Source organism: Terrapene carolina, unplaced genomic scaffold, assembly GCF_002925995.2.
Source record: "Terrapene carolina triunguis isolate 2854851 unplaced genomic scaffold, T_m_triunguis-2.0 Scaffold192, whole genome shotgun sequence".
In the NCBI taxonomy this organism is placed as follows: Eukaryota; Metazoa; Chordata; order Testudines; family Emydidae; genus Terrapene; species Terrapene triunguis.
Window position 1 is genome coordinate 16,544,920 of NW_020664543.1, and position 14,623 is coordinate 16,559,542.

At 45.2% G+C, this 14,623-nt stretch overlaps 1 protein-coding gene across 1 annotated transcript in view; it reads right to left on the minus strand.

The window, feature by feature from the left end:
• Positions 1-3,227: 3,227 nt before the first annotated feature.
• Positions 3,228-14,623, minus strand: part of MXRA7 (matrix remodeling associated 7) — a 52,164-nt gene continuing 40,768 nt past the window's right edge. Inside the window, exon 4 of the mRNA XM_024206281.2 lies at positions 3,228-4,699. Within this exon, the coding sequence (XP_024062049.1) occupies positions 4,585-4,699 (115 nt within the window). The 3' untranslated portion in view covers positions 3,228-4,584. The remainder of the gene's footprint in view (positions 4,700-14,623) is intronic.

Genomic DNA, 14,623 nt, shown 5'->3' on the forward strand with positions numbered 1-14,623 from the left:
CGGAAGCCTGCCAGGGATAATTCAAACCAAAGTCACAACTCAGTTGGGAGAGGGGAGCCAGTCACGCCCAGTGATGGCTGTGTGCCTTCGATCCTCCCGACGGCATCTTCCCACAGCCTGTGTGAAGTCGGGGCGCCCAAGGGCCTCGCAGGTCGGTGTTGCCATGGCAGCAACACAGGGTCTCAGGCGGGGTTGCCATGGTGACAGACCAGGGTCTCTGTTCCCATGGCAGCCACACGGGGATTCACATGGCAGGGTCTCACTGCAGTTCGTAGGCAGGCTGAATGTTTAAACTGTTTGCCATCTGCCTGTGTACACTCAGTTGTTTCCCATACCTATTATTGTCATTCATTGTTTATATAGTGGCAGGGCCTAGGAGCCTCAGCTGTGGGTAACTTCCCACTGTGCTAGGTGCTGTACAAATATAACCAAAGGAGGGTTCCTGATGCAAAGAGTTTATACAGTCTCAGTATAAAACGAGAACAGCTAATCAGTTTTTTCCTTGCTGAAAACTCCTTATCAACATCAACACGGGAGCTGAAAAACCCATATAATTTTTTAATTAGTTAAAAAAGAATTGGGGCACACTCTTTAAAGTGGTTGCAATGTGGAATCTTGGTTCTTTTAAAATTTAAATTAACAGTGCCCTTTAACCTGTCATACCCTACACAGATACATTTCAACAGTAGTATCCAAATGAAAGGTGGCCTGTAGATTTAAAAAGAAAAAAATATGTAATATTGAACCCACAGCCTGTCAAGTGGGAATTGCCATTCCTTGAACTCCCATCTCTGGATTTGAGGGCTTGCCAAACAGGAAAATTTACCAGCATTACTATACTGGTATAATTATACTGCTATATTTATACCAGTCTAGCTCCCTGTGAGGACATTTATTCAGCAGAACAGTGGGCTTTTTTTTCAATTTAGCTTAGGAGAAAGGGGCTATTGTTTTTCCTAATAACAGTGTCTACATGAGGAATTATACCAGTATAACTATAGTGCTATAATTATACTAGTATAGTAATTCTGGTAAATTTCCCAGTGTAGACACGCCCTTTTTGATGGATCAGAAGTGGAGAGGAAACTTGTAGTCAGTTTATTAAAGAAGGGAATTTCCCTAAAGTTTTTGTACCTTCAAACTCTTGCACACAAAATGACTTTGTGTTTCTATTCTACAAGACAAACTAATATCAGATAGATGTACAACAGGCTTATCTTTATTAAAGCTTTCTAAGAAAGTACAGTTTTCCCCACACATTAAGAAACTGAACATTAAACCGGCAAAGGGTTCTAATCTCACAATCCCTTTTAACTGTTATGCTCTTAGCGTAGTTCAGGGAGATCGTAGATTAATTGGCTTCATTTCTTTTTACATTTGGGCCTTGTTAGCTCTGGCAAATTTCTGAGAATCTTTCACCATTACACAACCACTGTTGGAATTTTAACCACTCATGTCACCTACCTCTAAACGGGGTTAGACAGGATAGGGGTTAAAATGCCAGCAGATGGTCTACGCTCGTGCTTCTACCATTGCTGTCATCAGTGATAGTGTATTGTTAGGAGATTTTCAGAACTCTACCTGTGTAGAAGAAGCAGCCCAAATGTAAAGGAAAAAAACTAAAAAAGACAGGAATAATCCTGAAACTACAGGATTTTCAGACATGAAAGTCAAATTAAACCATGATTTCATGGTAAAGCCAGCATGATCTTGTAGTTAATATGCCTGCAGGCAAGTCCTCCACCCAAGTGAAAAAAATTAGAAAGCAAGATGTTTTTAAAAAGTTATATGTTATTGTATTATGGAATATACGTGGTGAAGAAGTGTTCTGCTAGTGAGATGGTTTCTCAAACCTAAAGGGCTAGTATAAAGAAATCTTAGTTTTTAAAGCGATTATTCCTTAGAATGGGGCTGGAAGAAGTTAAATGGATGTTGGGCGACATCAGCAGTGGCATAAACTAGGAAATGTCCCCTAATGTCAAGGGATTTAAAATATTTCATAAAAAAAGAGAGAAACTGGTGCATACCAAATATATGGAATGCACTACAATTTTCTTGATGAACTAAAAGTGCCAACGTCTGGCCAGAGCTGTTCAAAATACTTATCATGAAATAAAACACATTTGAAACATGCCCTTTTTTGTGAATTCACAGAGCTTCCACAACATGGAGTTTCCCACAAACATTCTGCATCAAGGAAAATTTAATCCAAATTGGGCATGGTAATTCCTGTTAATAATTTCAATGCATCTTTTGGCAGTGTATTTACCAATGGGTTTTGTTACCTGGTTGAAGTTACGTGGTATTTCTTCAGGCTGACTGATAGGCAGAGCCTATGCATTCAAGAGGATCAGCAGGAACCATCTTGACTTGTTTTGAAAGGGTAGGGTGTGGAGGAGGAAGGGACTTGCCCTTAAAGGATATAAGAAACTGGAACGGATTCCTAATCCAAGTACCAATGCATTAGATTTAGCTACTTATTTAATAAACAATGGGATCGGGAACCAGAGTGTGAGAGAACTAATTCAGCCCCTCTTGATGCTGATGCCCCTTTATTAATTATTATTATTTGTATTATGATAGCACCTAGGAGCTCAAATGATGGACCAGGCCCCATTGTGCTAGGGGCTGCACAAACACAGAACAAAGACAGTTTCTCCCACAAAGAGCTTACAATCTGTAACATGTGTTCCTGCCTGCTGGCATCTATGTTGGTGGCTCTCCTTTCTTGGCAGAGCATGGCTGGGCACCCAGCACCAGGACCGAATACCCCATTTTATATGTGTTCTTGAAGTGTGCTCTGTTCCTTACATGGGGTCCAGGACCATGGCTAGGATCCACACTGAATATTACATTACAAGCCCATTTTTCATCCAAGGAATAGTATTCCCAAACTTTGGACATTCTGCCCTTTCTCCTCCACCATCAGCTACATCACCTGACCTGACCTCCATGCTCCACCTACAACTACAATCTACCTTAACTAAATCTAAAACCTGCTCTCCCTCACTCTGTCTCACAAAGGACTATGACGTAGATGTAAATCAGTTTCTCACTGTGCTTCCCATCCTCTTGCCTCTGACCAAAGGTCATTTTCAAAGATGGCCACTGTCTTGCTTCCACTCAAAAATTCTAATGGAAGTGGCATTTTCTGCTGCTGCATTATGCAGTGAGAAAAACACACTTTTATGGAGAAGCAAATTTGGGGGTGGGGGGGGGTGGGGAGAATGAAATTTCTCAAACTGGAATGGAAAAGTTATTTGCATGAAACATAGTTCGACTGAACATTCTGTTCCACGTAGGTTTCAATGGTGATTATAGATGCAGTATATACCCATAAGGAGATACTTGGTCTGGGTGACAGCAAAAATGCACTCACAAAAGTTATTCGCATACTGTGCCTGGTAGCTTTATCCTCCTTCAGAATCACTGGTTTCCAGCCAAAAAACTCGGTGAATCATCTGATATCAGCCCCATACTGTCTGAATAATCAATATGCATGATCCTGACTAAGTGTATATGCTGCATTTGGGAGCATATTTTCCACCGTAGGAAGACAGACACATACTAGCTCTGCTTGAACTAGTGCACCAAGAATAGCAGTGTGGCTGTGGTGGCCTAGGCAGTAGCTCAGTCTAGCTGCCTGAGTATGTACAGAGGGGGTTGAACATGATTGTACTTGTGTGGCTAGCCCAAGCTGCTACCAGTATCACCATGGCTCAAGCTAGTGTGTGTGTGTCTATGCACACTGGGAAGCACACTCTCAGCTGCAGTGCAGATATACCCTAAAAGGGTAACCTCCCTGTAACAGGGTGCTGGCTAGGAGGTACTGAGCCAGGCCCCTGTTAGCCCAGCTCCAATTAAGAAGCATTCATTGGGGCTGGCTGAGTAGGCCATGCCAAATTGCTAGAAGAGAAGCACCTGCAGGCCTCATTAGCCAGGGGGCTTTATAAGGCTGGCAGGCAGGCAGGAAGTGAAGAGGGAGGGAGGCCCATGCATCCGTGCTGGCTGGAGAAGCTAGCTGTCCCTCAGGTTGCTGGTTTGGAGCAGACTATAAACAGAAGGTGGTGGGAACTGACACTGAAAATAAAAAGCACTGGTGATTGCACTCAGAAGAGGTCTCTGGCTGATTTGTTGCGAGGGCAAGTGAACTCCTCATTACACTCCCATTTTATCCATGTTAGAGTGTGCAGCAGCTGTGGTCTTACTTTACTCGGATTCCTTTAGACACCAAGATGATGGAGGATCAGAGTGAAGAAATACGTACTTACAAAGCATAGTCAGAATACAGTTACAACTTTCACCATGCGGTACGGTCTGGCTCTTACAAACTGGCCAGAAAGAGTTGAAATATCTCTGCATGGGATGAAAATACAGCAATAGCTCCTTTAGGAAAACCAGTAAAAAGGGATAGAAATTACAAGTCTTTGAAATATTTCAAAGAGGCCTATACATTTTTGCAAACCATCCAAAATATGAAACTGATTATGTATTTAGTGACAGTTTTATAGCACTACAGTCTCCAGTGTCGAATGATAAGGGGCTGAGGCAGCAGGCAGGCCATAGACTGTAGTGGCTGGGAGCCTACATGTCATAAAGTTTAAGCTGCTCCTTCATGTCTCCTTCAGACATCTCTCCAAATGTCTCACTGTTTTCCTTCATGAGCCTGAAGATGGCAGTCAGCTGCTCTCTCTGAACCCTGTCAAGAAGAAAAGTAAAAGGAGAAATAGCCACTCTCCAAGAGGCACTGTGAATAGCAATGATGGAGTCAAATGAGACATGACGCTCACCTTACGAGTCCTGTTGACTTCAGCAAACCTGCACATATACAATAAGCAGGATTTGACCCTTAATACCCACTCCTCATACACACACACACACACACACACATTATCCAACTCTTTATTCCAAGACATACCCCCTTATTTTGAGCTTTCTTAGGGCTTGTCTACAGACACTCTTATATTCTGGAATAAGTGTCCACACATGGAGTTATGCTAAAATAATTATTGCACTTTAAATATTACCTTAATCCAAATTAACTTTCAAGTGTACACAAGCCATTAGTCTGCTACTGGGAAATGAGTGATCAGAGAGAGAAGTCAGTCTTGCATTGGGGTTTACTAGGTTTTTTTTCCAGTGTTGAGTAATGGGCATCAGGAGTTGGCCCTGAACCTAGCACATGGACATATTCTGTTATACATACCCCTAATTTTTTTTAGGGGGAAGGAGGAGAGAGTACTGTTTCATTATTAGCTGGGATTGGTTACAGGACTGATGTGGTCTCACTGCAAGTCTCCCTGAGAGTGCAGCAAGTTTCCCACCTATTACACGCAGTCCTTGGCTCTCCTTCCTAGGATTATAAGAACTAAAGGAGCCGTAGTGTTATGACTGTAACAAGGGCGGAACAAGGCTTTGCTATTATTATCTAAACCTCAAAGCTCTTACTGCCCTTCCATCCCCCATGAGAACAGAGTCTGTTGACCCACAGCAGGTCAGAAATGCAGAGCTGGTGCTGTCCACAGATTCAAACCCCCTCAGCATCACTGGTCCCTGGAGCAGGCTGCTGACAGTGGATGGAAGATTGGCCTTCAGTCTCTGCCGTCCCAAAACCCACCTTCCCAGGATTCTCTGCTTCTGGCACAGCCAGCCCTCCTGTCTAGAGTAGTAGAATCTCATTCTCATTTCAGTTGCCAAACCTATCCTGACAAGTCCCTTCCTTACCTGCCAGATATTCTGGCACCCAGCCCTGGTAATAAACTCTAGGGACTCTTTTGCCGCAGCCGCGACAGACAACGGGCGAGTTTGCAGCAAGAGTTTTCGCTAACAAATGAAAGCATGAGAATTTTGTTTCACTCCATGGTGACGATACCACCATGGAATGAGTCTCTGCAGGTTGTGCTGGGAAGCAGATATTACAAGTGGCAATCTCACAAGCACAGGAAGATGGAAGATCAGAACTCAGCCGGCATTAAGCTTTGTCTTCACTGCACTAAAAGATGTGATTTTACATCAAGATAGTAATATCAATGTAAAATCCTACTGGAGACAAGTCAATATAGCTAGATGAGGTCAATCCTATAACACCCTCCCCCCCCCCCAAACTTGGGGTTAATTCCTTGTATCTAGTTGAGGTTAAAATTTATCTGTGTTTTGTCTCCACTAGGATTTTACATCTAGATAGTTATCTTGAGTTAGTTACCTTGATGTAGAAATACACCTTTTTTTGGTAGTGAAATCACAGTTTTAGGAATGTGGCTGCTTAAAACTTAAGGGGGAAGCTGCTTAGAAGTTGTGGCGATGGGAGTGGTATAAATGTCTAGAGCAGACAAAAGTCCTGAAAAGCTCTGTGTAGCTCGAAAGCTTGTTTCTTTCACCAATAAAAAAATATTACCTAACCTCCCTTCTTTCCCTAGAGAAGACAGAAACAGGTTCAATGTGTGTGTGAAACAACAGAGCACAGTACTGATCCATCAACAGCAATTCCACTGGGAATTTTGCATTAAAAAACAAAATCACTGGTAGGAGATGGGCCATAGTCACAGGTGAACAAAGGAGCTTTCAATCTGTGAAGCACAACCTGGAACTGGAAGGGTTGTGCGTGTTCCTTACATCTACCGATAAACACGAATACCGATCAGAAGTGGTGATAAGTGAGCTGCATTTCCCACCCGGCTTTAACATTGCAGGGGAAACAGAATTCTGAAAAAGCAGAGCTTAGCGAACAGCAGCAGTTATTGTGCCAATTACTTTGTTCTACAATCAAAATCCATGTGGCTGTAGCATTTAAAGACTATATATATTCTGTTAATGAGCTAGGATCATTTTGTTATGAAATGAAAGCTTCTCTGTACAGCCTTGGCTTGGAGCGGTCATTATACCCCTACTGAACCAATGACATCTCAACTCTATAACCCTCAAGAATCCCATTGTCTCTCATATACTTTACTCACTTGCATGAGAACACATTAAACTACCCTTTTCAGAATAGGAAAAAGGAAGGGAGGCAGAGCAGTTACAGATCTTTATATTTTATTTCAGAACTTAATTGGATTCCAGGGGGCATATCTCCTATCTAGTCTGGAGAAATTCAGTATGTGTTCTTCTCCTTATACAGGCATCTTTGAAGTTTATTCCAGCTGGGAACAAAAACTAGTTCTGGTTCTCTTCCTTATTGTTCCAAGAAGCTTAATAGATTGAGAAAAAGTCTAAACACAATTGCAACTTTTAGTGACCAAACACTTTTTTTCTAGTATGGTCACAGAAAAGTCTCAACATGTTTTTTGGTTTGTTTTTGTTTCAACCCAATATCAATGCACTTGGATTTCACTCATCACTGACAAAATAGGCTAAGGCTGGGATTTTCAAAACAGCTGAACTCTTGTTGAAAATCAATGGTATTTGGGTTCCTTGTTCCCTTAGCTCTTTGAAAATTCCAACTCAAGATTTTCAAAAGTAATTAATGATTTGAGGCACCTAATTTGAGACCCTGCAAATGGACCTGATTTTCAGAAAGTGCTGACTATCCACCTTCTGAAAAATCAGGTCCCCGTACAGCAGTGGTTCTCAAACTTTTGTACAGGTGACCCCTTTCACATAGCAAGCCTCTGAGTGCGACACACCTTATAAATTAAAAATACTTTTTTATACATTTAACACCATTATAAATGCTGGAGGCAAAGCGGGGTTTGGAGTGGAGGCTGACAGCTTGCAACCCCCCCATGTAATAACCTCACGACCCCCTGAGGGGTCCCAACCCCCAGTTTGAGAACCCCTGCCGTACAGGGTCTTGGCTACCCAAAAATGGAGGCTCCCAAAATAAACTTGTCACATTTGAAAATCTTGGCCAAAGATTCTGCAATTGGAACTTCACGAATACTACGGATGGTGAAGGAGCAAAAATAGAGTCCAGCTCATCTCTTCCAGCTCCACTGACTCTGCCTAGCTCCAACAGAAGTAAAATCAAAAGGTTTCAGGGTGTGATTTTTAACAGTGTTGGCCTAACTCTGCTCCCACTGAAGTCAATGGGACTACGTGTAGAGTAAGATACCCTTATTCACAGAGTGACATCACAGTCTGGCCCTCTGTCACTAAAGTCCTGACTCTGGGCACATATAGGAAGCAAAGCTGCTGAGTAGGACTTTACAAGTGTCTTCCTCCACATTCTATACGACAACAAGTCCTTATTGGGTATTTTCACATGAATAAGAATTCCCTGCTAGGGCAGCAAAAGCAGTGAAAGATATGTGACCCAGATGTAATGCTATAAATCACCACTAGACAAGTTCTGTGGAAGAGAGAAGGAGGGGAAAAAAGCAAAAGGTAAGAACAACACAATGCCCATCCAAATAAACTATTCAAAGATTTATTGAACTGAACAAAGGCAATTTACAGTTTCAAGCCACTAGAATTACAGTCCTGTGTATAAGAGCCACCTTCAGATGAAAAAAAAAAAAAGTTAAAAAAATACCTAGACAGCCTTTTTTATTGTTAAAGAAATAGCTTAACTCGCTGCCACTTGCAAAATCTGGGCTCGGCTATAGACTTTGCTTGCTTGATGTACATTTTGCCATATAACTTAAAGATATCTGTATATAAGGCATTCTTTGCATAGTCACACGCTTGGAACATCAAATCTGCCAGCCAGCACGAATTGGAGACAGAATGGCCAGCCATGTTGGATACCTCGAAGCAGAGCGGCCTTGTGTGTCTAGGAGTCATAAGCAATCCATTTAATGTGCTAGCAGTTACCGGCTTGGAAGGGGCAGCTTCCTTAAAGCTGAAGCCTCCGGCTATTTGTGAAATGAGCCCTTTTTACAGACAAACATTCTCCAAACCCAGGCGCTGCAAAGAACAACCGAGTAAATAGTTTCAAGTATTGTCTGTGTAGGAATAAAACAAAGCAGCCTGGTTTTTGATATGCTTGAAGCTTTAGCTAAGAGGCGGCCTCTCCACAAAAATTAAGGGAAGCTGGGAGGACAGATTCCAACTATGCTGTAATGCTGCAGGACATGAGGTGATATCAGCAGAGGACTCAAAACCCTCTTCCCATGGAAGGACTTCCTGCAAACCAACCCGACCCTATTTGAAGTTAGATCTCAATGGAGCGGGTGCTGATGCCCATCAGAGCTCATCCCCTGTACATGACAAGGCTCAGAAGAGGAGCTGAACCTCGGGCAAAGCAGGCAGGCCAGCAACAGTGACAAAAAGGAATGGGAAAGAGAAGGGGATATTAGAACAGCAAGGTGGTGTGGAGAAGGGAACGGGAAACGTTGTTGGCACCCCCAGAAACTCATCATAATCCAGAGGGAGCCCTCAATTTCAGGGCTACCTCCTCCACCCTCTCCCTCTTGGGAACTGGAGCAGGGAAAAGTAAATCCAGGCACTACCAGTCATTAACAAAGCTTGGGCTCCTAAACGGGAAGTCACCACAAACAGTAGAGCTACAAGACAAACCAATCTCACTTCTTAGGTCTTCCCTCTACCTAAACTAAAGGATCAGCTCTCTGCTGAAATGATTACAGAGCAAGATTAAGTCAGTCCAGTGATAAGTCTCTCAAACCCCCTTCCCCCCCCCCAATGCTAAACAATGTTTTAAATCTCCAGCTGTAATTTTCAAAGCTAAAGGATGAGTTTGGTCCCCGGAAGAAATGGGTTGGATACTCGGGTACAACATCTGGGTGGATCTAAAATAACATCTGGATTTTGCCCATTTCCTCTAAAGGAACAATACAGGTTTCAGGATAGGGCAGACAGAGTGTGATTAACACAACTCAATAGACTCACTGAATTTTTGGTGTCCACTCTGGGTTCTGTTTGGGGGGGTCTCAGTCCCATATTAGGTCTTGAACCCCCCAAACACAACTCCAGTCACAGCTCTAGCCTGGTTGCGCCCAGGGACCCAAGCAAGAGATTCTCCTTAACCTTGATACCACAAGGAGTTATTTTGAAGAACCCAACTTCAGCCAAGGAGAAACTCCCGAGTTTTGAGGGTTTATTGTTTTTCTTTTGTTTGTGTGGTTGGTTGGTTTTGGTATTTCTCTCAAGCCTTTAAGATGCCAAGGGGAAAGCCTTTAGGAGGAGGCTAGGGATAACTTCATATAGTCTTCAGTTCTGCAAAAAGAGAAACAAGGAGAAAAGAAGAGAATTCATTTCAGTCATTTCACCTTTTGAGTTTGGTTTGTTAATTATTTTTGTAACGAGCAAGGGAAAAGGACTTAGTGCTGGAGGGGGAGGCAAAGAAAGTTTCTGAATCACAAAGAGCCATTTGCAGACTGTAGTGCCTCAAAGTAAGAGGCCTTATGCTTCATCAATTGCAGCAAGATAGTCTAAACCCAAACAACAGAGTAAGCCAAATGACTGCATGCCCTCTTGATTGGTACCCAATACAATTCAGACCCTTCTGATCCTACAAATTGGGTGCTGCAGCAGCTCCTATTCTGAGTGGACCCACTGTCCCACCCAGAGCATTCCAGAGCAACTGGATTACCTGCCTGTCTGAATATTCCTCAGTACATGCCAAGCCAACTCGGGGAAGTAAGCCTTGTGGTGAACACGTGACTGCTTCGCTAACGTTCTCATGCTATCGGTAGCAGGTTTGAGCATGCAAAGACAAGAGGAATAAGACTGTTCTTTCTAAAACCTTCCTCCAAAAAGAATACCTATTGCTCTAGTGCTGCCTGTCCCTTTTGCATTAAACGGGACATAGTCACATGGCAGGCCTGAGGGGGAGGGGGGAAAAGAGGGTCAATCCATAAACACGACTATTCTGCTTTTCATTGGAGGATCTCAAATTGCTTTATGAGCGGTAAAGCTCAGCACCTGCCAAGGAGGTAGGGAAGATGCATTGGACTCATTTTATAGATGGACAGACTGAGGCACAGAGAAGTGAAATGACTTTCCCAAGGTCTCATATCAAGTCATTGCCAGAGCCAGGGCTAGAACACAGTAGTTCTGTCACTGCTCTCTGGCTCGAACCATTAAGAATTCTCCATTCTTGGAAAGGCTTAGCTTTGTTTCTAGCCCACTGTTCATACTTTTTATAGGATGCCTGTCAGAGCAGGCAAGGATAACCTTCAAGGGTAGGAAGACGAGCCCAAACACGCCTCAGCTCTTCAGCTGCACGCCCACGTCTTTCATAGACTAAGTCCCATTTGACGTATTTCTGCTCCTAATTCCAGTTGAAGTGGGTCTCCACACCTATAGCGTAGTAGTGTCTTCAGCATCAGGCAGGGGTACAGTCCCTCCGTGCAAAATGCCCTCACCTCCCAACAGGTAAGTGAGCCTAGTTTATGGGCTAGATCCAGATTGGAGATGCACACTGAGCATCAGTCAAGCTTCTCTACTACCGGGCTGAGCACAAGCAAGCTCAGCGGCTGCCCAGTTTAGCATAAAGGAAATACTTCAGAGGGGATAATCGCTCTGGAGGATTCACTGTGCGGGGAGTCGGGTCATCAGTATCCTGCCATGGTTGGGAAGAGAAAGAGAATCAGATTCCATACTTCAGGGAATAAGCTGATTGCTGTGGGGCCAAGAAGGATTTTCCTCTCCACTGAAAGGTACAGCACTGTCCGTCTAGCTAAGTGTATCAATTGGTGAGTGTCTGGGTGGGGAGGATCCCCAGAGGGGGGGTTCCCCTTTATCCAAAGCCTCAGGTGTCTGGAATCCTGCCATTGGCAGTGGCCGATAAGCTGGGATATTGTTGTGAGATCCCCATTGACACTAGCCCCCTTTACACCACTCTGCTCTGGCTTTAAAGTAGGAGTAAATCACATTTACACCTCCAAGGCGCCAGCATGGGGTAAAGGGACCACAACGTAAATGAGAACCTTGCCCTGCATTCCCGTGGAAGCCAGACTCCCTGTTCTGGACTGGCCCATGGCCGTACACATTGTGGGAACCTCTCGGCAGACCTCTCCATCTAGGACCCGGGCCACTGCAGCTGTTAGATGATTAAAGCACAAAACATCTCTTTCAAAAAGCAGCCAAGTTTAAATGTCTCCTATTCCAGCCCCCTCCCTTACTGCCCTTCATCCCCAAACAGCTTGGGAAGGGGAGAGTCAGACTGCCACATACTGTCTGGGACTGGCATCAAAGCTTGAGAGTCTCCTCAAGAGAGTCGCTAATGGAGGTCCACACCCCTGACCCCACACTTTCATCTCAAGGCTACAAAGTCTCTCATGCAAATGCCATTAACCCGATTGCACATGAATTCACATGGTGCTAAAGGCTCAGTTTAGGCTCCTCCTTTACAGGGAGGCCTATCCCCACAGCTGGGGCAGGGATTGTCCAAATGCCCCCCGCCCAAGGGCCAGATTGGTAACTCGCCAAGAACTGCACCCAGCTGGTTTAGCAGAGGCACTTTCACCTAGCACGAGGGGAGGTTTGGATGCTGCAGGTCCCAAAAGGCCATGCTCCACCTTGATCCCAGCAGAATCCTGTCAGGCGGGGACATGCTGTCTCCATGGGTGGCACCTCCCAAGCAGAGATGAGGGCAGCTGCAGGCCAGGCCGTTAGAACTCTATGGAGTGCTCTGGCCCTGCTGTTGATTCCCTTCACTCAGAGGGAACCAAAGACTTCTGGTCATGGACCTCCCGCTTCACAGGTAGAGCAGAGGTGGGGTCTCCAGTGCCGCCCCTTCCCACAGCTGATGTGGCACAGCCGGGGCGCAGCAGGAAGGGTGTAGAAGTTACTCCAGTCAATGTGAGATAACAGGACTCCATACTATGCACCCGCTGGAGGCGTTCCTACAGTCCAGGCATTAGGCTGGGTGGGGTGGAAATGGTGGCACCACAGCTTACCCATGGAGGACACAGAATCAGGGGAGAAGCACCATCTAGCAACTGGCCAGTGGGACTGGAGCAAAAAGCTCCCAAGTCCTTTTCCTTCCTTTTCCATTTCAAATGCCTCCCTCCTCCACCCTCCAACACGAACGCATCGGGGTTTACATGAAACCTGAAGCTTCCTCTGGAGCTTTGGGAAGAGTCCGTTAGGCTTTCTGTGGCTCTGTTTCCTCATCCAAATGGGACTGACTACCAGCCTCCGGGGAGAGCAGGAGAGCCTAAGCAGTGCTGACAGAGCAAAGGTGAAGGCAGTTTCCACGCACTGGCTGAAGGGGACAGGTGTGTGGCACTGTGAGGTCAGACACATGAAAACCATACCAGATGGGCCAGCTATTAAGCACTTGGATTAACCCTTGCTAAACATCGAGGTGCGGACCCAGACTTTCAGGGGCTATGGTGTAGCTCCCAGTGCAGGTCCTGTTTGCTCACTGAAGGAGATAGGAATGCCTTTGCAGGCTGAATACGGTAGCAGCTGATTCACTTAGGGCCCGATTGTCAGAAGCGTAGACTTTGCCCGGAGCACCAGCTGCTCAGCCTCTGGCGTCTATGAAATCCAGAAAGGAGAAGCAGAAGCTTGGCTGGCTCCATGAAGGGCCAACCCTCTCCCAGTCCAGAGTGAAAACACGCTCGATTCTGATGGGATGTCAATGAGGAAGGGCCACTGGAACTGGGTAGACCATGACATTGGGTGGAAGAGCTTCTCTCAGCATCCCAGCCCACCTTTGGCCTCACAATTCCTCCTGTGAGGGATGTTCCCACCACCACTTTTCCTCCATACCGTCCCTTGCAGGTACTGAGCCCCTTTTTAATTACCATCTTAAATTTAGTACAGGGTCCGGCTAGCAAGGGGTGCCCAGTAAATTTCACTGCCCCCCATGGCTGGGACCTTAACTGTTCTCCTTGATTCACCACAGCACTCTGAGGTTTTGCTGAGTCTGAGGAAGGATACATCGAACCCGAGTTCTCTAGCTGCTTCTGCCAGTGGGTGAGGCATAGAGAGACTGCTTCAGCGTAGAGAAAACATTAGAGACTGTTTACACTTAGAAAGAGAGACGAAGAGGGAAGGCGAAGAGCTAGGGAATGAGCTTTAATCAACGGGAGTCCAAATGCCTCCTGCAGCATGGAGCTAACAAGTCAAAAGGCTAAATACACAAAGTGAGCTCCGGAAGTACCCAGCCTGTCCATTGTTTCACAGGGACACTAGGCAAGTGGTATTTTGAAAAGAGTCTACATGATTTAGGACCACAAGCCCCATTGACTTTCAGTAGGACTTGTGCTCCAGGGGCTTGTCTACACTTAAAACGCTACCGCGGCACAGCTGCAGAGCTTCAATGTAGACACTACCTAGGCCGACGGCAGGAATTCTCCCGTCAGCGTAGGTCATCCACCTCCCTGAGAGGTGGTAGATAGCTTGATGGAAGAAATCTTCTATACCGGGGTTCAGGTTGGCTTAACTACATCGCTCAGGGGTGGGGATTTTTCACACCCTTGACTGACAGAGTTAAACTGACTGAATTTTCTAGTGTAGACCAGGCCTACGTCCCTTCAGCTCCTGAAAATCCTGCCCAAAGGGCCAGACTCCAAAGTGATGAGTAAAGTGGAGCAAGAGGCAGACTTATGCTTACTTCTGGCCCCTTGGCATATAAATTACACCAGGTTTTGGCTTTCCACCCACTTATTGGCTTGTAACTTATGCACTGTCTTGGTATTCAACCCAAGTTCCTCTACAGGCACATGCTGCTCCCCGCTATGGGAGAATGCAGGTGTGCCAGAGGTTTGAG